The sequence below is a fragment of the Aristolochia californica genome, unplaced genomic scaffold (genome assembly GCF_029961685.1).
Source record: "Aristolochia californica isolate CCGP_79_NKW_82.1479 unplaced genomic scaffold, dmAriCali1.0.hap1 SCAF_3, whole genome shotgun sequence".
Taxonomy (NCBI): Eukaryota; Viridiplantae; Streptophyta; class Magnoliopsida; order Piperales; family Aristolochiaceae; genus Aristolochia; species Aristolochia californica.
The window spans coordinates 45,425,829-45,449,542 of NW_027181992.1; the positions used below are offsets into that span (position 1 = coordinate 45,425,829).

The window sequence follows — 23,714 nt, forward strand, 5'->3', positions numbered from 1 at the left end:
TACTTGGATGGGGTGAATCAATAATGAATTTTAAGTCTATTAGTCGAAACTCGGAGACATTTGGCTATTAGGTTTAGTTAAGTTTACGAGCCGGCTCGTAAACTTTCGAACCAAACCTTAGTTCGTTTGAGCTCAACTTGATAACTTAAACGAGCCTCGTCTGTATCTCGAACTCGGTTCAAGATCTAGAAAAATCGAATTGAGCCGAGCTCGAGTGGCTTGTGAACCAGTTCGGATTGATGCCACCCCTACCCAATTTGAAATGATATAAACTCTAATTATAGTAAATCAAGTCTCAAATCCTTAACATCCTAAACTCCAAATCACACACACTCAATTTCTAAACCTAAACTCCATTCCAAGCATGCTTAATTGGGACAAGCTTTGGAACTTTAGAGCCTTATACAGGCCCTACTCCAATTGCAGACCAAAGAAGCTCCAGTCGATGCTGACTAGGTGACAGTGAAGGTTCATGGCCCACAATGCATGCCGTGTCAGTGTCACGTACTTAACACCTGTCTACGAACATGTCATACGTGTCGACTTAATCTTAACTCTTTTCGATAAGGTGGGTCACGTATTGAAAGACTGAAACCGACACTCGTGTCTACATACATTGGCCGACATCAAGCTTATCTTATTTTATTTATAAAAAGGTCAAAGAAAGGTCAAAGGAAGGTCTGGGGCCTACAAAGATCCGGCGACATTCGGCCAAGCAAAGTAGACAAAATTGTCTTGGAGGGTGGGGCGACGGGCGGAGTGCACTTGGCTCCGCCGGAGCCGGCGGCTCTTGTATTTACAAGTAAAGAAAAGCATAAACAAGGCGACCAATATAGGAAACTATGACGTGTATTTACGTAATTATGCCTCTCTCTCTCCTCTGCATTCTGCAACCATTATGTCTTGAATGGTTCCTTTTCAATTCCATGGACCGACTTGTCCTTGCACTGTCAATCTGAACGTGAATTACTGCTTTTTCTTGTTGAATGTTGACTTTATCGAGGCTACCCTACTTGTTCCCTCTTTTAGTAGAGGTTTTCCTCTCTTGGGAGTTGTTTATTGGCAGGCCCGTTACAGGAACTTTTACGTTTTTTCAAGCTTTCACCGGGGTCCCCAGCTCGTGAACTTGTGTCTCCTATTAGGTTTCTGTACGCTTTTTTTTTCTTTTTTATTTCTTTTGATTGTTCGTGTATTGGTGTCGGTGGGGATTTGGGGCGGTTTCGCTATGGAAGGCAGCGTCCAAGGAAGACTTGTTGGTTCTGAGATTCATGGGTTTTATACGATGGAAGGTGAAGAGGGTGTTCTTTACTGTGAATTTTCTTTTGATTTTTTTTTTCTTTGTCTTGATTTAGCCTGGAACTCGGATACCAAGGTTTTATGTATTTTTATCTTGGAGCTTTTTTCCTTCTGTCATTCTTCCTTCATACTATCTCTTCAGCATATCATAACACTGAAAGTCACTAAGCTATCGAGTTTAGGACCGGAAAACAAGTTTCTTGTTGTTTTATTTGCCTCAGAATGTTATAAGTAGTTTAAAAGAAAAAAAACCGCAGAATATAAACTATGGGGTTGCACTCACTGTTCATTCTGCCTAGTCAATAGGCTTGTTTGTTCATGCTGAATCTTCAAAAGCAACAACTTGAAGAAGAAGCAAAACGAAAATCATGCTGTTTCTTCTATCTATTTTGGGCTCATTTGAACTGCCCACAAAGAAATATCTTGATTATGAAAAATGGGTGAAGTGTATTGTTTCAGTTGTACTGGCAGTATGTGACACTACAACTAGAAATTTTCACGTGCAAGTTGACCCAAAGTTGAAATCTCAGCCAAAACTATCAAGAAAAATCAGTTTCATCAGACTCCAAAACGAATGATGAATACCCAAATCAATTTCAAATTTTGATAAATGTAAGAAGTGGTTTGATATAAGGGTACTGAGTCTGTTCTCTTCTGTCATGGCAGACTTGGATATTACAAAGATCAAGGAGGAGGCTGGTGCAAGGTGGCTACGCCCAAATGAGATTCATGCAATATTGTGTAACTATAACTATTTTAACATCAATGTCAAGCCAGTGGACTTACCAAAGGGTATATTAATTTTCTTCTCTTATAGATAGAACTCTTAAACTTTCTCTTATTTTCTTGTATATAGTTTTTTTTACTTGCATCGCTTTGTTCTCTCTTTCTCTCTCTCTCTCTCTCTCTCTTTAATGGTGAACAAAAAGAAATCCATTGAAGAAGGGAAAGCAAAGACAAAATAAAAGGCGAACAAGGGGGGTCAAAGGGGAAGAGACAATCCCACAGCGAGGTGCTGCCTGGGAACCCCTTCTCTAGCTAAAGTGTCAGCTATGCTGTTGGCATTTTTCAGGGTGTGCTGCCAATTGCATCACTTCGTACTTTTTTTTTTTTTTTAAATGATGCTGATTTTTATTAAGACAAAAGCTCAAAAGAGCAATTTAAAAAGGAAGAAAGTCTTCCCAAGCAATGAGATATTGTTGGGAAGTTCCAAATTTTACCAATTTATCAGCCAAAGAGTTGACTGATATAGGAATGAGATTCTAATTACAATGGGTAGAAGATACAATGTCAACAATACTATCAATGATGGGCCAGTGGCGCCAAGGGGGGGAGTAGTCTTTGGAACACCAACTAATAACAGTCTTCGAGTCACCTTCAATGATTAACTTGCCATGGAGATGATCCTGAAGATTTAGAGGCCGAACAGTAGAGCACTAACTTCAGCAGTATTAAAATCGGCAATGCCCACCGGACCAGTATAAAAAAGAATAATGTCTCCATTGTGACCTCTGAACATACTGCCTGCTCCAACCGGCCCAGGATAGCCAATAACACTACCATCAAAACTCAGCTTAATGCAGTCGCAGGGGGGAGGATCCCAGATAGCCATACTCAGAGTTCTGCAGGGGCCAAACATATGGTAGAAGATAGAGTGGCAAAATCTTTCCTTGTATGAAGCCAACTCGAGATGAGGCCAACGGCATAAGAAATCGTGTTGTCCGGGGTGCTAGCTTTGGAGTTAAATCTCCGGTTGTTCCGCTTGAGCCAAATGTACCATGGAACATGCGCAAGACAGGCCGAAAGTATTAAGTTGCCCAGCCGAGGAAGATGAATCTCTCAAACCATCTCAAAGGTGCCAAAGATGTCCTGATGTAGCCCCACTTGGAGCCCAATCTTTTGAAAAATCTTCATCCAGACTTGCCACGAAAATCCACAATGTAAGAGGACATGCTGGATTGTGTCATCACTTTGTACTCTTAAAGTTAGCTTCTCTGAACTTGTCACTGCATTTGTAAAAATTGTAACTTTTTGGTTTTTACCTCTTCTTCTTAAAAAGTTATAATATATGTTTGAAATCTAGCTGAAGCTGCAAACTGCAATGCTAGGGAAACTTAGAGCTCGGTGAGTCCTCAAAAGTTATGAATGAGTCTGATTGGTGTCTTTCATTTTTTTTTGCCACTACTCCCTTTTGTCTTTTTTTTTTTTGCATCCCCCACAATTCTCCTTGCCTCTTTCTTCCACTAGCTCTGTCTCTTCACCTTACGGAGAATTATTAGCTTTTCTCTGAAAGAAAAGTCTCTTCCTCTTTTGGGTGATTTGGGCTCTATTTTGTGTTGTCATATGGTCACCTTTAAGTTGCTTTTCCTTCACTTTGAGGTTTGTTTTACTTCCTTTTTTTTATTTTTATGTAAAAATTCATTTTCTTTTCGTCAAGTATAGAAAGTCTTGGTATTACTGGGAAAGTAATGAATTTGATTTTGAGTAAACTTGAAAGTAGGTCCCACTAAAACTAGGAGTGGATGATATGATATTGATAACTAAGTCATGCACTTCTTTCTTCTTCTTCTTCTTCTCTTTATTTTTATATTTATTTACATTTTTCTTTATCAACTCATAAACTCCTAGCTCTATGGTGCTTTAGAATTTCAACATGGTATCAAAGCCAGATTTTGAGAGCCCTGCATGAGAAATTGTTGCTACGTTCTATGATACTTAAATATATTTGGAGATTTCTGAACTTTATTCGTAAAAAAAACTAGACGTAGGGCTTTTGACACCATTCAACAGGAAATATAAAAAGACAATACTTTTTTGGGGGAAAATCACTCTGCAATTGGTGGAAATTCCATTGCTGAAAAAACTATTGTGGCTTTGAGCCATAGCATTATGGACTTTAGAATTTTCTTTGATGTCATGTTGAAATTCTAGAGACCCATAGTGAAGAAAGTGGATGAGATGAAGAAGAGAAACATAGAACAATATATAAAGAGAGAAGAAAGGAGTGTAAGAAGTCCTAGTATAATTTCAAAACTTGTGAATTTGATTTCGATGTAAACTTTGAAGGTAGAATGCCATTAAAATGAGGAGGGGGATGATATGATACTTATAAATAAATATTCTGGGGCTAGGAAGAAAATATTGACTTATGTTGAATTGGTTCTTTTCTTCTTATTTCTTTCCTTTTTGTTCTATGTTTCTCTTCTTTGTCTCATCACCTCTCTTCACTATGGGTCTCTACAATGTCAACATTTTTTACAGTAAAAAGTATAACTGATTTAGCAATTAGCTATTTCTTTCTCTAAAATGTTCAAGAGTTTAGCTCTCATTTTAGTTAGAAGAGTCAAACTTGGTTACCTTTGCCACATATTGAAGAAGCTTTAGTGGAATATCTTGTAAGTAAGTAGATGAGTAGCACAACTTGTAATTATGAGGTACCTTAAGTTCTTTCTTTCTCATGTACTAGGGTTTCTAACCCTCAACTATAAATAAGAACTAAGGGGGAGGATGTGCACACACACGAGTTTCCCATTAAGGCATCTTTGTTCCTTCTCTCAAACTCGCGCTCTCCATCTCCTCACCTTCTCTTCATCTTCTTCTCTTCTTTTCTCTTCTCCTTCTTCTCTCCTACTCTAAGCCCTTTAAAACATGAAACCCTAGAATTTAACATGGTATCAGAGCTGGGATTCTAGGCTTTAATTATGCTGCTCTAAAGTTAAAAAATTAAGCATGGAAGGAGGCTCCCCTTTAAGTCTGCAAGCAGCCACTGGAGAAAATATGTAGAGGCCCCCCTTCCACAAGAGGAGCTGCCATCTACCTCAGCACCTGAGATCTCTCTCTCTCTCCAACCGCTAATAACTCATATCTGGAGTCTCATGATGTTTTTGAGGTACATTCTCCTCCACCTTCTCCTGTTATGTATGGACCTCCTTATGACACTATACTTATCGCTCTTTGCGAAGAACCTCGCTCAAGCACTTATCACCCTATTGCACAATTTTTATCCACTCATCAGCTGTCTTCAAGTTGTATTTCGTTTTAGCTGCAATATCATCTTCCATCATACCTTCCACTTATGAAGAGGCTTCAAAATATGCAATGTGGAAAACTGTTATGGCCGAAGAAATGCTAACAATGTATAAAAATAATACTTGGAACTTGTCCTTTCTTCCCCCGTCTAAGAAGGCCATAGGTTGCAAATAGGTTTTTACATTAAAATGTAATTTTGATGGTACAGTAGCTCGATACAAGGCAAAGCTAGTTGCTAAAGGAGCACATTGTCTTATGGTATAGACTATGATGAAACCTTCTCTCCGGTGGCCATGTTGAATTCTATGCGGGTTCTTATTTCTCTAGTAGCCAATTTTAAATGTTGTACTTATCAGTTAGATATAAAAAATGCATTTCTGAATGAAGATTTATTAGAGGAGTTTTATATGATTCAACTACATGGTTATATGATTGGAATAAAGTTATTCATAGGTTGAAATGGTCTTATCATGCCTGGTTTGACAAATTTCTTGTGGTTGTTATCCACCTTGGGTTCACAAGATGTGAAGGCAATCACTCGGTCTTTACAAAATCAACTATAAAATGTGTAATTCTTATGGTTGTTTATGTTGATGATATTATTATCACAAGAAGCAATAGCAGTGGTACTCAACAAGTGAAGAAATGTTTGAATTTGGAATTTCAAACCAAAGACCCATGACTAAAATATTTCCTGGGTATAGAAGTTCTTCAATTCAGTTATGGTATAATTTTGTCTCAAATTCAGTATGTTCTTCATCTATTAAATTAGAATGTCTGGTTGTAAACCGACTGATATACCTATAGAACCCAATGTGCTATGTGCTGAATCAGGTGATAATGTTGATGTTAGTAGATTCCAACGGTTGGTTGGAAAATTAATCTATCACACGATTACAAGACCAGATATATCTTATTCTATAAGTGTTATGCATCAGCCTCAATAGGCTCATTGGGATAGCACTGGAGAGAATTCTCCGGTAGTTAAAGAAAAATCCAGGTAAAAAGTTGTTATATAAATGTTATGGGTATATTGATATCGAAGGTTTTGTATATGCAGATTGGGTTGGTTTTCCTGATGATAGAAAATCGACTTTTGGTTGGTATACAACTATAGGAGGAAATCTGGTCACTTAGAGAAGTTAAAAACAAAGTGTTTTAGCGAGATCAAGTGTCGAGGCAAAATATAAGACCACGGTACATGCGGTAAGTGAGTCATATGGCTTAAATCTTGATGACAAAACTTGGTTTCAAAAATACCAAGGCCATGCAACTCAATCAAGCGACCATTCACATTGCAGCCAATCAAGTCTTCCATGAAAAAACAAAACACGTTTAAATAGATTATCATTTTATTCGGGAAAAATTACAAGCCGATGTCATATCTATGTTGTACATTCCTTCCAAAAATCAACTGGCAGATATTTTTACAAAGGCTATTGCAACGGGACCTCTCTCTATCACTTGCTCCAAGCTGGGATTATTTGATGTTTTTGCACCAACTTGAGGGGGAGTGTTGAAGAAGCATTACTGGCTTGTAATTAAGTAGATGAGTGGCACAACTTGTAATTATGAAGTACCTTAAGTCTTTTTTTTTTTCCTCATGTACTAGGGTTTCTGAACCTCAACTATAAATAAGGAGGGTGTGCACATACACGAGCTCCTCATCAAGGCATCCTAGTTCCTTCTCTCAAACTCGTACTCTCCATCTCTTCACCTTCACTTCTTCTTCTTCTTCTTCTTCTTCTTCTTCTTCTTCATCTTTTCTTTTCTCTTCTCCTTCTTCTCTAAACTTCTTTAAAGCATGAAACCCTAGAATCTAACATCACTGGAAAGTTTCATATGGAATTTTATGTTATTATTAAATCTCCTCTTAGTGTCTGTTGTTCTAGGGAAGGATGTGCCACATGATTTGAAAAGTTTCAACTCTGAAAAGATTATCATGTCTTAATGATGCTCCATTATCCTAATTACCAAAGAAACAATGCTTGAGCATTCTAACCTTTTTCCGTTTCTTTTTCACTAAAATGCTTCTCAGGGGGTACGATTGTTTTATTTGACCGTAAAATGCTCAGGAACTTCCGGAAAGATGGCCATAATTGGAAGAAAAAGAAGGATGGAAAGACAGTTAAAGAAGCTCACGAACATTTAAAAGTGAGTGATACTGTCATTTTGGTTCCTCATTTTTAAAATTTTTCTCACTAAATTATGTAAGCACGGTAGCATTTTTTAACCATGTATATTACAACTCTCATATGGTGCCCATTTTAGATGCATGTCCATGCTGCTTGCACAAATGCACATGCAACGTGCATGTGAATACAGAAGAAGGTAGAAAGTAGTCTTTCCACACTAAAAAAAACAATCCATCCCGGACTGTTCTTGAATAGAGGTTCCACTTTCATGCTGGATGCCTGTTTTAGATGCATATGCATTCTGCATGCACAAATACACATGCAACGTGCATGTTTATACAGAAGGTAGAAAGAAGCCTTTTCACAAAAAAAATATATCTATAAAATTTTCATGAATAGAGTTCTCATTCTCAGATGTTTATACAGAAGGTAGAAAGAAGCCTTTTCACAAAAAAAATATATCTATAAAATTTTCATGAATAGAGTTCTCATTCTCAGATGGTCAATAGGCTCCTCCAAAATCTGCCTTAGGCTGTCAGCGAAAACAAATTCCCATTCTCAGATTGGTCTATAGGTTGCACCAAATCACAGTCCTACTTTTTTTCTTGGGAACAAAATATCTTGTTTTGTTTCTTAAAATGCTGGTAGCACTTAAGGCCTTTGTTTCATTGTGCAGGTTGGGGATCAAGACAGGATACATGTCTATTATGCTCATGGCCAAGATAATTCAAACTTTGTGCGCAGGCTGTACTGGCTACTTGACAAGTATGAATTGAAGAACACTCTTTAGTTGTGATTCATGTTAATAAATATGTAGAAAATCCTTTTAGATTGAACTGTGAAACAAAGTTGATCGGAATTTCTTGCAAAATAAGTTTTATCAGGTATCTAATTAGTCATTGGCAACTCACACTTTCTTTTTAGAGTGCTCTTTAGTTGGTAGATTCATGTTAATAAATATGAAGAAACTTCTTTAAGATTGAACTGCAAAACAAAGTTGATTTGAATTTCATGCAAAATGTGTTTGATCGGGGATTTAATTAATGTCAGGCAACAGACACTTCTGTTTTCTTGCTCGAGTCACTTACATCATCGGCCTGGCCTAGACTGGATGAATCTTCGTCCTTACACAATCATGTACATATGGGACATTATTTAGTTTTTTTCCCTTCCCAATTATCTATGTTATTTCACAGGATTGTTTGTTAAATTATGTGCTTCTACTCCGTCTACCTGAAGTTGCAAGTTCATTTCCCATATCATTTTCATGCTAATATTTATTTCTAATTTTTTTTTAACTCTTTTTTTCTACTATTTAACTCCTATGACTCTGTATGATAATTTTTTTCAGTAACTTCGTTTTTTTCCAGGAAGCATGAGCACATAGTTCTTGTACATTATCGTGAAGTTGTAGAGGTTTGAGTTTCAGTTAACTCCTCAAGCTTCAGATGTAGGTCCATTAGCTTAATATGAACTGACATTGATATTTTTATTTCCTACGTTTTATGGAAATGTCAGGATAGTGGAAATCAGTCTCTTATCTCTCCCAAAGAATGCAAGGAAGGTTTGTCCTTCTCCACCCGAGTGCATACTACCTCTCCACTTACTCCGTTGTATTCAAGTTCTGGCTCTGCTTCCAGAGTTTTATCTGAAGAAATTGATTCAGGTTTAGAAGGTGACTCCTGGTGACTCAATATTGACGATTCTTGTCCTACCAGTTTTTTGTTCACTGGAGAATGATAATTGTGCCCTTTGATGGACCAATAAACAATCAAGAGAAAAAGTAGAAAACAATCTTGATGGACCAATAAAGACCAATAAAAAATTACTGTTCACATAGCTTCTCACCTATCAATGTTTGCTAGAAAGTGATGACATTATCTCTGACATTATGGGCAATCAAATAGTGGTTGGCCTCTTGATAAAAGTGTGTTTGTCTGCTAGGCCTCTTCATGCTACCAACCAAAGGTGTTATCTTGAATGAGAATCTATACCAATGATAAGGTGGACAAACAAATGAAACTTGATAGTTACGATCTGCCTTAAGCATTTGCCTATACCTACTTGGTGAAATGTTAGAACCATTTGGATACTGAGACAAATTTAATTTTGGATAATTTGAAGATGGTGCCATATGGGTGATGAATCTTTGGTTTTTTGGATCGAAGGATGGAACATGACTGCAAGGGTCAATGACACATGTTTTTGTGATCATTTGAATGGCTAAATCATCTGAATGTTAACATGCTTCATTTTAGATATTTGGGAATGAAGCATATGGGCAATGAATCTTTTCCTTTAATTCTACAAAGCTAATCGGCTACCCAGTATCTAATCTCTCTCTCTCTCTCTCTCTCTCTCTCTCCAACCCTCCTGGTTTACTGAATTTTATTTGATGCTATTGCAGGTTCTGGTACTTCTAATCTTGTTGATTCAGCTGAAGTTTGGCATTCAAATTTGATTGTAAAAGACCATGAACTTCGGCTTCATGAGATTAACACTCTGGATTGGGCAGATTTAGTCGATAGTGATCCTTCAACAGGTCCTGCTGTAGCTACAAAAAGTATGCACTTTCATGCACCCTACATTTAAAAATGGTGATATTATTCTATATATTTCCATCTCACATCGTCGTTACAGATGATGCTCAATACTTTCAACAGCAGAAAGGATACGAGTCAAGCCACCTGAGAAATAATGTAAGTAGCGATGTAGTGAAGTTTTGGATTTGAGTCAAGGCACTGAATGCCAGTTAAGCTCTAAATCTATATGTTCAATGCATAGTTACCTTAAAACTTTATCCTGGGGTGAAACCTCGAAACCTTTCCTTAGTTTTATTGGTTTAACAATGTTTCAAAAACTTTCAGGAAAATTCTACCAAGTTCATTATAAAATTATTTTAACTTTCATAAAAATTGGTATTTATTTCTTTGTATGCTCTATTTGGTATCATTACAGGGCACTCCTCTTGGATCTCATAATTCATACGATGTACCAGTGAAGCAACCAGGCAATATGAACTTTAGAGTAAAAAGCTCCGAGCTCACAAATAAAAATGATTTAGTGTTCGACATGTTTGACAAGAATGCATTCCAAACTCAAGACAGCTTTGGGAGGTGGGTGAACTACATTGAAAATGACATCCCGGTTTCACTTGACGAATTACCACTTGAAATTTCAGTCACAAGTGACAATGAACCAGGGCTAGCTACAACAACAGACCAGCTTTCTCCACAACAATATATTTTCAATATAACTGATGTTTCACCTGCATGGGGCTTCTCTACAGAAGAAACAAAGGTAAATTTTTGTCCGCATTACAACTGCTCTTTTAGATCCTGTCGGTGCACATGATCTTTGTAAATCCATTTTAAAGGCTTTGATCAGTTTAAAGATGACTGAAAATTTTGGATCTTGTCTGGATCTACTGAGGTCAGGTTAACTGACCGCAAATTGGGTGGCAAATGTTTGAACTCAAATTTTAATCCCTAAATGATCAGTGTCTAACTATTAAGTTAATTAAATAAGCAATATTATTCTATCAATGTGCTTTGATTAAGGGTAATTAAATTGTATCTCCTGTTGCCGACACATGAAGTTGGACTTGTAACCATGTTTGATGGACGGTATGTATGGGAATTAAATGCAGCCTGAGCCATTGAACTCTATGGTTACCATGCTAGTGATTCACTAAGTTATTGGGGTCTACTGACAAACTGAATTTCACAACTAAGTATGTTTTCTTTAATATCTAGAGAAGTTTGCTGTACTCTGCATCTAAGCCATAAACTATTGTGTTTATGTTATTCTAGGTCATTGTGGTGGGGAATTTCCAAGCAGCCCATGCGCATCTGGCTGGTTCCAGTTTATATTGTGTCCTAGGTGATAAAAGGGTGCCTATGCAAATGATTCAACCTGGAGTTTTCCGTTGTACTGCATTGCCTTGTGTGCCTGGCTTGGTCAACCTTTATTTGACTTTGGATGGCCAAACACCTATCAGCCAAATTTCGAGTTTTGAGTACAGATCAGGTTGGAATACTCGTACAAATGATGGGTTAACATCAGCCAATTCTAGCTTTTCTCAGTGGGAAGAATTCCAACTCCAAACAAGGCTAGCTCATCTACTCTTTTCTACCTCCACCAGCAATGTCATCCTATCCGGCAAAGTCTCTCCGTATGCCTTAAGGGAAGCCAAAAAATTCATCGGCAGTGTTCCCTTTAATGAAAAAGATTGGTCAAATTTCATGAAGGCAGTAGGGAATGATGAAGTGCAAATTTCTGAAGCTAATCAGAATTTGTTTGTGCTTAGTTTGAAGAACAAATTAAGGGAGTGGCTTTTGGAAAAAGTGCTTGAAGGGTGTAAGACAACTGGCTTTGACAGTATGGGTCAGGGGGTTATACATCTATGCGCTATGCTAGGTTATACTTGGGCTATTTATCCTTTTTCACGTTCAGGCTTGTCTCTGGATTTTCGAGATGCTTCTGGATGGACAGCTTTACATTGGGCAACTTATTGTGGAAGGTACGGTTTTTTCCCCTCGGAACATGAACATACAAATGTAAATTTGAACTTTCTATGAATTAGATTGTGTTCTGTTGTCTTTGTTTGGTCTTGCTTCATGCTCTATCTGTACTTTCTGTTTCGCAATACATGTGAAACCAAGACAAATTCTTGGCCTCTCAGTCTCTCTGGTTTAAGAAGATATACCGGTGATCTTCCATCTTGGCACATACAACTCATCATATTGGATATGTGTTGCACATACCAGTCAATATGGGGATTTTATGCTCCCCACTGTGCCCATTTTTTGGGCTAGTATAGTGTAAAGGTGGGTCCGCATCCATCTCTAAATGACTTGTCAAATAATTACCACGTTTTTTTCCTGATGTGAACCTTTTGGATTATTCTCACTAACGAACCATCATAGTCTCAAATGATGTCATTAGCACTACCCCAGACTATTGACTTACAGATATGTAAGAAACAGCTTTTGTATATTTCAAGTCGGTTTGTTCCCACCCTCATGTCTAAGCCAAAACAAATGGGTAGTGTGTTGAGATGTGGACAATATAAACAGGGTATAAACTAAATTGGCACAAACTAGGCCCGACAGATTAGATGCTGAAAAAGAGTGAATTTTAGGTTTTGGAGAAGGAGAGAGAGAGAGAGAGAGAGCAGAGACAGAAATCAGAGTTCTTGAATGACTCTGTGTGGGACTCGAGTTTGAGTCCCAGGGCTTTTATAGTCCTGAAAGACAATTACAAAAATGCCCCTAGTCACTTAAAAACCTTTATATCTCCCTACATACTTATTCAAATTACATGAAACTTGAACTAGAGATAAATCTAAACACAGAATAGGAGAGGGTAGTGGCTGGACTCTGTAGGAAGTGTAAAATGACGAAATTGCCCTTCAGTAGATTTTCTAACAGATGCTTTCTTCTAATACCATATTTAAGTTAGGCCCTGCTCTATTCCAAATGACTTAATTGAAGTTAGGAGGCATCTTCCAAAATAAATACCACAAGATTTTTTATGATATACTATACAGGGCAATCCACCCAATAGAACCTTATATCACATCGTATTTATTTGGATTTTTGGCCTTCTACATGAAAACAGTACCTGAATTAATATTTAAGAACTTTGGTAAGAGACATATAGTGGACACCTTTATTAAAAAAAAAGAAAAAAAACTCAAAAACATATAATGGACACCGAGCCTAGGTCTGTAAACAGACCAGATCTGGACCTGATATAGCAGTATCCAGGTCCGATTCTTTTACAAGTGTCTAAACATCGGAATTCAAAAATTAAATAAAGTATCCAATCTGAATCCTGATTCAATCAGATAATATCCATGTTCAAACAAGTAGTAAATAAAACAGTAAAAAAAGAAATGTAACTACATTAAAGACTAATATGTTTAAAGTCTCAAATGTGCAACCATAATTAAGAGTAATATTCCCAAGTACGCAGTTATCACATATTTCTTCTTTGTCCGTTTATATATATTGACCATACATAATATTGTCAGAGATTCAGGATTTCGACATTTGCTGGATCTGTACTTTTGGTTCAAGTTCCAATCCAACCAAGTCAGATATCATATCAGACATCTGACTAAGTTTTTTTCGAATCTGGATTTCAAAAATTATCCACAGTTTTGGATTCAGATAAAGATTGGATCTGGATATTCCCTGGATCCATTTACAGGCCTGTCCTAGCTACTATTCTGCAGTTTAGTCTGATGAATGGCCATAACCAATTTAATGGCAATCAGACATACTGAACCTTCATGTGTCTGAGACTCTACTCTTCAGGTTTGGCAGTCTGTGGTATGAAGAGATTAGAGATAGCTATCTCCCTCTTTTATTATTTTTATTTTCATTATTATTATATTTATTATTATTTAATTACCAAACTTGTTGGCTGAGATAGTATTTGCAATTTGTATGTGGTGAAACTGTAGCTTCATGTTGTTTCAATGGATTGCTGATTTTCTTGCTTTTCAAGCATTGTATAATGCATCATACTGATGTAGCTTTTCTACAGGGAACAGATGGTTGCATTTCTCCTTTCTGCTGGGGCCAATCCAAGCTTGGTGACAGATCCAACTCTTGAATGTCCTGGTGGATACACGGCTGCAGATCTAGCATCCATTAAAGGTTATGATGGGCTAGCTGCTTATCTTGCTGAAAAAGGTTTAACAGCACATTTCAAAGCTATGTCATTATCGGGTAACATAAGTGGGACCCTCCAAACCAGTGAGCCTCCTGTTCCTGTGAAACCCGAGAATGTATATGATGATGAGCTGTGTATGAGAGATTCATTGGCAGCATACCGTACAGCTGCTGCTGCTGCTGCTCGAATTCAAGCTGCATTTAGAGAACAGACACTGAAACTCAAAACTAAAGCTGCTGAGTTAGAAAAAACTGAGGTTGAAGCAGCTGGCATCATTGCGGCATTAAAGATTCAGCATGCATTTCGTAAATACAATATGCAAAAGAGGATGGCAGCAGCTGCTCGAATTCAATACAGATTTCGTACTTGGAAGATCAGAAAGGATTTCCTTAATATGCGGCATCAAGCTATAAAAATTCAAGCAAGTTCTATTAAACTCAGTGCTCTCTCTTTCTTTCTCTTTGTATATTGCTCCATGCCTAGGGATGCAAATCAAATTGAACAAGTATTCCAGCACCGGGGGATGTACATTGATGCCATTCACCTGACCTGATTTATGGCTAAGTCAGTGAAATTAGAGGATCTCTGTCCATAAAAAAATCTTTTATTGGCCACTAAAAAGAAAATGCATATTTTTTTACATTTTTCTAGTCACCAAGACCCATCTGCATCCTTATTCAAATTTATTATCTATCATTCCTACATAGGTTGAAGTTATTATCTTTTTAATGTGCGTTTTAGTATATTTCATGCAAGTCATGTGTCAGTCATGATCCCTGTTTAGGCTGCATTCCGGGGACATCTAATGAGGAGGCAATACAAGAAGATTCTTTGGTCTGTTGGAGTGCTTGAGAAGGCAATTTTGCGGTGGCGACTAAAGAGAAAAGGATTACGTGGCCTTCAGACAGAACAGATAGACTGTGCTGAAGTCAAGCCAGAAAATACTATTGGTGTGGAGGATTTCTATCAGATCAGTCAGAAGCATGCAGAAGAGAGAATTGAAAGATCAGTAGTAAGGGTGCAGGCTATGTTCAGATCACACCAGGCTCAAAAGGAGTATCGAAGAATGAAACTAGCTTGCGATGAAGCAAAGGTAGTCTTTCCTCTTTTCTCCTGATAAAAGAAAGTTAGCGGGTGAATTTTAGAGACTTTCTTATACCATTTAGTGCAAAAGGTTTTATCAGATTTGCACAAAACATCCAAAGTGGATTGAATGTCCTTACATGTTTTTTGCACGCATCACTTGTGCTGGTCCATCTGCAGTAACCTTCGTTGCTGTGATCTTTGCAGTTGGAATATGAAGGGCTTTTTTATCAGAGCTAGCATCAGCGATCTCATTGTTGCCGGTTCGACCAAGCAGAGATGAGCAATTGACGACCCACCGGAGAAAAATGCTTAGCAAAATGTATGGTGGCTATACAAGCAATAGACTAATGCCTTCAGCTATGTTTTTCTTCTGTATAGCGGTCATCCAAGTAGTATAGGTGTACAGTTGACCCCTTCTGAACTTTTTCTGAGCCCAAGATGCTTTGTTCTGAAAATGTTGATTGTGTTTTGGGATGTGATTAGTCTTCCTACTGGGTATGTTCAGCGGTGTTGATGTCGAATAGATAGAGAACTACTGTAAATAATTTATTAAAGTGGGTATGTTCTTATCCTTTTTACGGGTCTTTTTTTACAGGCTCGTATGATCCACCGCTGTCATAATGGTAGATCTTGCGGTGAAGACGAGGTTTGCCCATGGACCAAGATTAAAATCCCAGTTACGGATTTTGGTCAAACGGTTCGTTAGGCTTCTTTGTTAAAAACCTGATGCGGTATTGATCATAACTGAGGACGAAGCAGAATGACAACAGAAGACCCATACAGCCAAAATGGAGAATTTCTGGACCAAAATGGGAAAATATTTGGAAGTGGAAGTGGAACCCATTCTCATAGTCGATGGAATTTGGATGAGCTAACTAACGTTAACGTTCCCCTTTAACCGAACGTCTTTTTGGTTAGTGAAGCCGAGCTAAAGTTTCAGTTTTCGCGTGACGAAGTATTTTAACTGGATTCTGAAACATTTTTCAGAACTAGGTCGGGAATTCGTTCAACTAACTGTTTCTCACCAAGAAGATGATTACCCAGTCCATTTAAGTAATTCGTTTTCTAACAGCCAACTGAATATTAAATAATCAAGACTCGACCAAGAAAAATAAGAACTCTTTTATCTGTCTCCGTGTTCATTCTCCGACATAACTTCCGTAATGGTCTCAAGAGCAGGTGTCCAGCTCCCGTAACTCCTCATTGTGTGACCTGGGAAGCCAGTATCCGTCTTCCCTTCAATTTTTATCTCCGTCTTTTCCGCTACCGGGAACACCTTCGTCGACATTCGACTCTTTCTCTTACGAGACAGGGCTGTGGTCTCCAACTCAGCTTCTGCGACCCTGCAACCAGCCCTTGCCGCCGGGAACATCAGATACAGCTCGCCGACTTTGAGTTCCTCTTCCGCGCGCATCGCCGCTACGCGCAGTGTCTGGAATACCTCCTGCGCCGGAGAAACGACGTATCCGGGCGATTCGAGCATGAGCTCTGCAGCTTTAGCAGGGAGGTCTAGCCTTCGAATGTTTCCAGCTGGGTCCTTATATTTCGCCAAATTTGCAGAAGATTTGAGGTAGCAAGAGACGCGGTTCCCCATGTGAATGGTGTCTTTCTTCTACGCTTCCCCTTCACGATCTGGGTTGCGTCCGAGTAAGCTGATATAAATGATGGGAAACGCGCAGTGAGTGCTTTATAGGCGAAAGGGAGAAGCTACGAAGTGTCTGCTTGCAGAGGGAAGAACGAAGGTGGAAGAAGAGTGTGGAAAGGCGGGTGACCGTTGACGCACTCCTTGGCTGATTGAGTGCCAGTCGCCATCGCTAACTGGAGCATTAGGGGTCAAAAGTGAGTGGAGTAACGACTGAAACTTCCGGCGAAGACCAAGAAAAAACGTCCCAAAATGATTCGTTTCCGGCCGGCTTCAAGTTGATTCACTAACCGTCTTCTCTACGGCTAAAAAAATTATTAAAAAAGAAAAAAATGCGATTACGTATCATTAATACGTCCGGTTTGGCGAATCCGCGTATTATTTTAGTTTACTTTTCGGGTTTTAAGTTGGGAGATTTTCGGTTCATAGACGATTCTTAAATTTGTATGGTTTGAAAGGTAAGAACTGAAGTCAAGAAATGCAATCACCCTGCCTTCCAACTTATCCAATGGTGCGGGAATACGAGGCAGAAGCTGGTCCCCATTTTAGATATATCTAATATGATATTCAACTCAGTCACGATTAGAACAGGAACTGAAAGATTCGAATCCGATCAACATCCAAATCCGAAATCTCCTCATTATGTAATTATTTTTATACAAAGAAGAAATCTATTATTTGTTTAGATCTGGTGAAACGTCTAATTCTATTATGAAACACGGATCTAATGACAGTAAATGAGTAGAAGCAAATAGCTCTAACCAGTGGGTCCAAGCAGAAATGCTGAAGAAGACATTTTTGTTTTATTTTTCGGGACGGACATTGAACGAGATTCGCGAGATAGTGCAGCCAGTGGTCTAAAGCTAAGTGTAGCCACCAGGGAAATCTTGGCCACTAGTTGCTCAAATTCGTTTAATAAGGTCCGATCGAGAACAATCAAGCCCATTATCATTGAAAAGCTTCTAAAGAAAAAGGAATCCTAAAACTGCTTCCTCACTAGACAGTCCCATCTCAAACACATTTTTTTTACTAACCCTTTCATAGCAAAGCGAGCAGCATAATAACTCACAATACCTTCACGACTCTTTAACAGAAAGCATTAACTACCACTAACTTTTTTCATTTGATTTGATAGAGTCCCGACTGATTCCCAAGTAACAGACGTTGCTTGAAAAAAGGAAAAACAAGGAACCTCAAAACCTTAACAATGCAGTTTTACATACTTAGGCATTAAATCGTTCTGTCTCAAACACATCTTTTTGACAAACCCCTTGCCAAAGCAAGGAAACAAAAAAGGAACACCCCCAAAACATGGAAGTCTACAGAGAGTGCAGTCCGATCCATTGCTCACTTGATGTACTGGGACAACCACTTGAATCCATCACCATAACCCATCTTGCGGACAATGCTACACATAAAGACCTCTAGAGGACGCACATTAGACTCCGTAAGGCTCACCTTCCCCTTGCCAGTTGTAAAGTTGGTGAGTCCCAGGTGGTAGCGCAGCTCCTCCTCTGAAGCTGCATATGGTATATCTATTTTGTTCCCTAGAATCAAAAACGGCACATTTGCCAGTGAGTCATCCGAGAGAAGGGCATCTAGCTCCTTTTTTGACTCTGCAAACCTCTCCTTGTCGAAGGCATCTACTAAGTAAACAACTGCATCGACCTGAAAGTAAATAACTGACTGCATCAACCGGGCATATCAAACCAAGAAGTGACATCCAGGAAGTAGAACCAAGTAATCATCATCACCACATGAACCATGTAGATTAAGATAACCACCTATCTACTAGGAAATGATCACGCAAACAATTAATTGAAACAAGTGACAAATCAATAGATGCAAACATCCATAAGCATGTTAAAAGTATTTTATATTACATGTATAAGAAATAATAACATCACAAACATAAGGTATAGCATTGTGAGATAAAACAAGGAAACGTCTAAACTGGAAATAAGCTGATAATACTAACTAATTTAAATGAGAAAAAATATACCTGGACCTACAACCCTGGACATAAAATAAAAAATGAATGCCAAGAAGCAAAGCTAGAAGGGGGACCCCCAAACCCCTCCTTAGTTAAAGAATCAGTAGCACAATTAGCTCAACAAGGAACACACATCCATGGTACAAAATGAACACAGCGACGAGGATCTCACATCTGATGTCCGAATGATGCCACAGGGGCATCCACATCACTTCCACACCAGCTGTACTCAGCCTTAGAATAGAGAAACATAAAATTCTGAAAAGAAGCAATGGGCACATAGCTTGGCAGAAGTACAGTTGGCACAATCCAAAGGGCCGGCAAAAAACAAAGATGAAAACAGCCTCTCATGAGACAAAAAAAACCCTCCAAAGCCCTGCTAGGCCTGGTCATAAATATGAAGCTGACTCAAGTGATATACTCGCAATTTAAAACATGCTTGTAACCTAAAAACCACCCCCAAACCCCACTAAGCTTCGAATGAAATATTGGAGCTATCTCAAGTAATAAACACAAAATTCAAAACAAAAGTAAAGGGATTGGTCAATGGAGAAGGCGTATGCATGGGTTATGTATGTAGTATGCATCTGCATTCTACAAAATAAAAACTCTGACATTTATATTGAATGATCGAATGACATCAAAGATGGTCCTATGAAAGCTAAAGATGATGAGAAAATACTTGTGCTTTCTTTTTCACAGTTATGCATGTACAAAGTTACAAAAAAAATCAAATGATATATTACAAAAAAATGTTCAATTGCACAGCCGAGGGCAAGAAAAGTTAGGTAGAGACAGCAAGGAATAAACAGGATACAAGTACATATTTCAAATTATCTCTTTTTTGAAAGACCACAGAATGTGGTAGCTAGAGATCATAGGAAAACAAACAATCAAATAAAATTTGCCAAAGGTGGGCAAATACTGTAAAAAAAATGAAAACCACAATAAAGGCATAAATTTAAATAATAAAAAAAGAAACTAGTATCTAAACTAATGGATCTGTAAGATAACATAATGTTTTTTAAAAAAATTTAAAGAATATATATGCAATAAGATGACCTGAACTCGTGAAACCACGCTAATAATAATTAAAACGGGAAAGTGAAGATTTTACTAAGTTTAGCTTATATTGAATAGCCATGCTTCTGAAAATAAATAAAAGAGACAACAGCTATTGGTGGTCCAATAAGAAATAAATTACGTGTAAAAACGAGACAAATATCACCCGTAATGACGATCTCTTCCTATGTCCCATTTCAAAAAAAGAAATAAAAAAGACCAATAAACTTTAAACCTAACAACCACTATCGGAAATGCTACGCAAAACAACTCCAATGACTTCGAGCAGTAAAATCAAATTTAGATCTCAGGAAAGCCTAGCCACTACAAGTACACAACCTGATGCTTTCTTTCACATTAAACCTATTTACGACAAGATACGTACTAGGACACAATAAATATATCCAGCACGAGAGAATTATGAATTGAGAAAAGAAAACTAACCTTCGCATAATAATCTTTCCAGACCCTGCGAGCGATCTGGTGCCCTCCCAAATCGAAGGCCTTAAACTTGATTTTTCCAATACTCAATTCCTCGGACGTAGGATATTGCGTAGGTTGATGTTGAACTAATCTCTACGGGAAGACCAACAAAAAAAAATAAAAATAACAATGAAAAGATCAGATGTAATAATATACGAAACAACTTAAAGAAAACGTAAGCAAGCAAATTGCAAGAATCGCCCTATTAAGAGAATACTAAGCTGTAGATAGAGTCAAAATCAGATTCTAGAAAGAAAAAAAAAAAGATAAACTAAGAAAATTAGAAAACTAATCAAAAAAAGAAATAGAACGCTGATAACTATATCAGAAACGAACCTCATCTTTAAGCATGTGAAGCAACGTCGTCTTTCCAGCATTATCAAGCCCTAAAAACAAGATCTTGGCCTCTTTCTGCCACAGACCAAGAGACGCGAGAACACCGTAGAGCCAATCGACAAGAAACATGATTTACCGACGAGAATCCGCCACAGATCCGAACAGGTAACTCGCAATGGAATTGGCGAATAAATTAGCTAAATTCAGACGGAGAAAGATACCGGATCAAGGACCGGAGGTCTCGCCCGTTCCTCCAGTCAGCCAAAATGCCGGAAAACGTTACCAAGATCCGGCGAAGACGAAATTTGGAGGAGATCAAGCAGAGAGAGAAATAAAAACCCTAGGAAGGGCAACCGAGTACAGACACTCGGAAGAGAGAAAAACGGGGCAAAGAAATTAATCATCTGTCTGTTTCCAGCGATTTATTGTAAAAGCAAGATACCGGCTAGTCCGGTAAGTCATCCGGTTGATTCTCGGAATATGGCGGGATTCGAGAGGGAGACTGAATAAGCAACCGGAATTTGCCGGTTTTCGATTTTTGTCCAATTGGATTTCAATTTTGCGTACTTTCGCCGTCATCGAATAGATCGTGGCCGTTCGTTCACTATCTTGTGGTGTTGATCATCTGCTATTATTTTAAAAGAAATTCTAAATAAACCCCCCCTCAATATTTTTTATCAGGCCAGGTTTATGGAAAATATACAAAAATGCCCTTGATTCTGCCGATCCAGCCTAAAAAGTCGGAACGAGACGAGTTGATGGGAACTCACTGCCGCGAATTGGATTTATTCTTGTTAAATCGGAAACGACCTGGTCAAGACATGCAAAGTGTGAAGGGGAATAGCATAGAGTTATGACTCGAAATTGTGATCTGCTCCGGGTTTAACTCACTTGGACAAATCCAAATCGATTGGACCGAGTCACAAATTAACTCAACGAGCCACGATACTACAGCTTGCCTGGGTGTTTCCCCATGTCTGCCCAAGAGACCGTGGCGGCAAAGCTCGAACACGTGATGCACGTTCCATCTCAGCAACTGGGCCCGTCATTTCAATTTTCAATAATTTCAATAATAAATCACGACGGATGAGAAATTGTTGGTGGTTGGCGGCCAAGCGAAAAACCGGGTCACAAATTGTTTGAGCTCATGCTCATTAAGTATAATAAACCAACTCAAGATTTTTCAAAATCGGTTTGTTAACTCGTGAGCCAACTCAGAAGTATTTAGATAAGTCAAACTCGTGTATATATATATATATATATATAGGTTCGAGCGTAACTCGCTCAAGACCACCACGACGGAGGTCATAGAAGACAAAGACTGTCTTTTCCTTTTAAGATTATTTAATTATTTATAGGTTGATTTAGGATGACCATGGTTTGATAGATATTTTTTAAAATATAAATAATAATATTTTTTTTTAAATATGCATATACAAGTGAATTTTACCACAATAAAACACCCTTTATTTAAAAAATTTAATCAAATTTTATTCATGATTTAAATATTATTTTTATATTTTATATTATATTATTTTTCTTATTTTAATTTTAATATGTGAAATATAAATAGCATAAAGTTTGTTTATAATAGTTAATTTACAGAAATGCCACTATTTATAAGTGCCAAATATAAGAACACTCGGCATCGGCATTCGGAACCCTAGCCTTGACTGAGCTGCGAAGAGGGTTCTCGTCCTGTCCCACGCTTGAGGTATCTTCTACCGTTTCGTTGTTCTGTGTTCCCTGCAGAGAAATGGATACTGCCTCCGTTATCGTTTTTAGTTATTTCTCCGGTAATCTTAAACTTTGTGATTGCCTACTGCAGAGAGATGGCCAAGTCGAAGAACCACACAGCTCATAACCAGTCTTACAAGGCTCACAAGAATGGAATAAAAAAGGCCAGGAAGCACAGGCACACTTCCACCAAGGGGGTAAGCCATTTTACGACATTCACGGATTAAATTTTGTTTCTTGCATCTGCTCTACATCAGGATTATTGTTTGTGCGTTTTCTTTTCTGCGTGATGCATTCTCTTTTGTTTGTCCTGGCTTCGTATGCCATTTCTTCTTCTTTTTTTATTTCTGATGGATGGGAATTTGTTTTCTCATTGTCTTGTTAGACAACACAGATATTCTTTATGTTTCTGATTTGTTTCACATTTTCCATCGCTTATCAACAAATAATCCTGATGTAGATGGACCCGAAATTCCTGAGGAACCAGAGGTACGCCAGGAAAGAGAAAAGGAAAGATGGGGCTTCTGCTTCTGAGGTAGAAGAGTAGAGAAAGAAACTAGAAGAACCTCTTTTCTAGGTTTTATTAAAAATGTAGGGTTTGTTCAACAAATGTCATTTTTTATTACTAGACAGACGGTCACTGTGCCTTATGGCAGCTAAGTTTTGTTATTTCTAGCTGAATCTATCACAGTGAAACTACTTTTTTTGTTTAATTATGGTGCTGGGTGCCAATGCCTTCCTTCCCCTTTGATTGTCTAAAACTGAGGTTGGTTTGCTCATCCTTTTTAAATTTTGTGTTTTGGAACTTCTCAGTTAGAAAAAGTTGTGTTTTCTTATCTAATTATTATAGAACAGCCTAGCCCTCATCCCTGTCTTTCAGCAGTGATTATTGCCCCTTAATAGAGATTCTACTCCTGTGAAATCGATCAATAATGGGTAGTTTGTGCTCGTCTGCAAACCTTATGAACTGTGTTAGGGTTTTGACAATTGCAAAATGGTACTTGGGTGACTTCCCCATTCATTACAGAAAGTTGATGTTGGTCTTTGGTTCCAAATACCCATTAATTCTTTTGGTAAACCAGTCTCATGTGCCCTACCAGGACAGAAAATGTTTGGACTTTTTACTATTTCATCGTTTTTTCTCGTTCCCTTTGGTCCCAAATCATAGTTAGTCCAGGCATTTTACTTATTCTCGATTCATTTTGGAGTATTCATCACAAGAAAGAAGATA

At 38.0% G+C, this 23,714-nt stretch overlaps 3 protein-coding genes across 4 annotated transcripts; 2 read left to right on the forward strand and 1 right to left on the reverse strand.

Annotated features, from left to right (window-relative positions):
• The first annotated feature begins 1,087 nt into the window (after positions 1-1,087).
• LOC137959095 (calmodulin-binding transcription activator 5-like) lies at positions 1,088-15,821 on the forward strand. 2 transcript variants are annotated; one of them, XM_068806395.1, is made up of 14 exons: positions 1,088-1,289; positions 1,963-2,088; positions 7,364-7,479; positions 8,137-8,225; positions 8,511-8,597; positions 8,831-8,876; positions 8,979-9,135; positions 9,868-10,023; positions 10,101-10,159; positions 10,419-10,760; positions 11,273-11,982; positions 14,016-14,565; positions 14,929-15,237; positions 15,435-15,821. In XM_068806395.1, the coding sequence occupies exons 1-14, from the start codon at positions 1,226-1,228 to the stop codon at positions 15,465-15,467; spliced, it is 2,844 nt and encodes a 947-aa protein (XP_068662496.1). In that variant the 5' UTR covers positions 1,088-1,225; the 3' UTR covers positions 15,468-15,821. The 2 variants fall into 2 exon arrangements, with proteins under 2 accessions (XP_068662496.1, XP_068662497.1); XM_068806396.1 differs by lacking the exon at positions 8,511-8,597 and having other exon boundaries at positions 1,089-1,289; positions 15,435-15,820.
• Positions 15,822-18,040: 2,219 nt separating this feature from the next.
• Positions 18,041-21,128, reverse strand: LOC137958911 (small COPII coat GTPase SAR1A). Its single transcript, XM_068806118.1, has 3 exons — positions 20,747-21,128; positions 20,372-20,503; positions 18,041-18,540 (listed from the first exon to the last, which is right to left on the reverse strand). The coding sequence occupies exons 1-3, from the start codon at positions 20,873-20,875 to the stop codon at positions 18,220-18,222; spliced, it is 582 nt and encodes a 193-aa protein (XP_068662219.1). The 5' UTR covers positions 20,876-21,128; the 3' UTR covers positions 18,041-18,219.
• Positions 21,129-22,399: 1,271 nt separating this feature from the next.
• On the forward strand, positions 22,400-23,196 carry LOC137960120 (large ribosomal subunit protein eL29z-like). Its single transcript, XM_068807615.1, has 3 exons — positions 22,400-22,460; positions 22,575-22,680; positions 22,944-23,196. Exons 2-3 carry the CDS (start codon positions 22,579-22,581, stop codon positions 23,028-23,030), a joined length of 189 nt encoding a protein of 62 aa, XP_068663716.1. The 5' UTR covers positions 22,400-22,460; positions 22,575-22,578; the 3' UTR covers positions 23,031-23,196.
• Positions 23,197-23,714: the final 518 nt, after the last annotated feature.

Excerpts from the sequence above, each read along its gene's own strand:
- LOC137959095 (XM_068806395.1), top strand. The coding sequence starts at position 1,226 with ATGGAAGGCAGCGTCCAAGGAAGACTTGTTGGTTCTGAGATTCATGGG. Across the intron at positions 8,226-8,510 it reads CTGTACTGGCTACTTGACAA|GCAACAGACACTTCTGTTTT; the intron begins GTATGAATTGAA and ends AATTAATGTCAG. Across the intron at positions 11,983-14,015 it reads TGGGCAACTTATTGTGGAAG|GGAACAGATGGTTGCATTTC; the intron begins GTACGGTTTTTT and ends GCTTTTCTACAG.
- LOC137958911 (XM_068806118.1), bottom strand. The coding sequence starts at position 20,875 with ATGTTTCTTGTCGATTGGCTCTACGGTGTTCTCGCGTCTCTTGGTCTG. Across the intron at positions 20,504-20,746 it reads TTCACATGCTTAAAGATGAG|AGATTAGTTCAACATCAACC; the intron begins GTTCGTTTCTGA and ends GTCTTCCCGTAG. Across the intron at positions 18,541-20,371 it reads GGAAAGATTATTATGCGAAG|GTCGATGCAGTTGTTTACTT; the intron begins GTTAGTTTTCTT and ends ATTTACTTTCAG.
- LOC137960120 (XM_068807615.1), top strand. The coding sequence starts at position 22,579 with ATGGCCAAGTCGAAGAACCACACAGCTCATAACCAGTCTTACAAGGCT. Across the intron at positions 22,681-22,943 it reads GGCACACTTCCACCAAGGGG|ATGGACCCGAAATTCCTGAG; the intron begins GTAAGCCATTTT and ends ATCCTGATGTAG.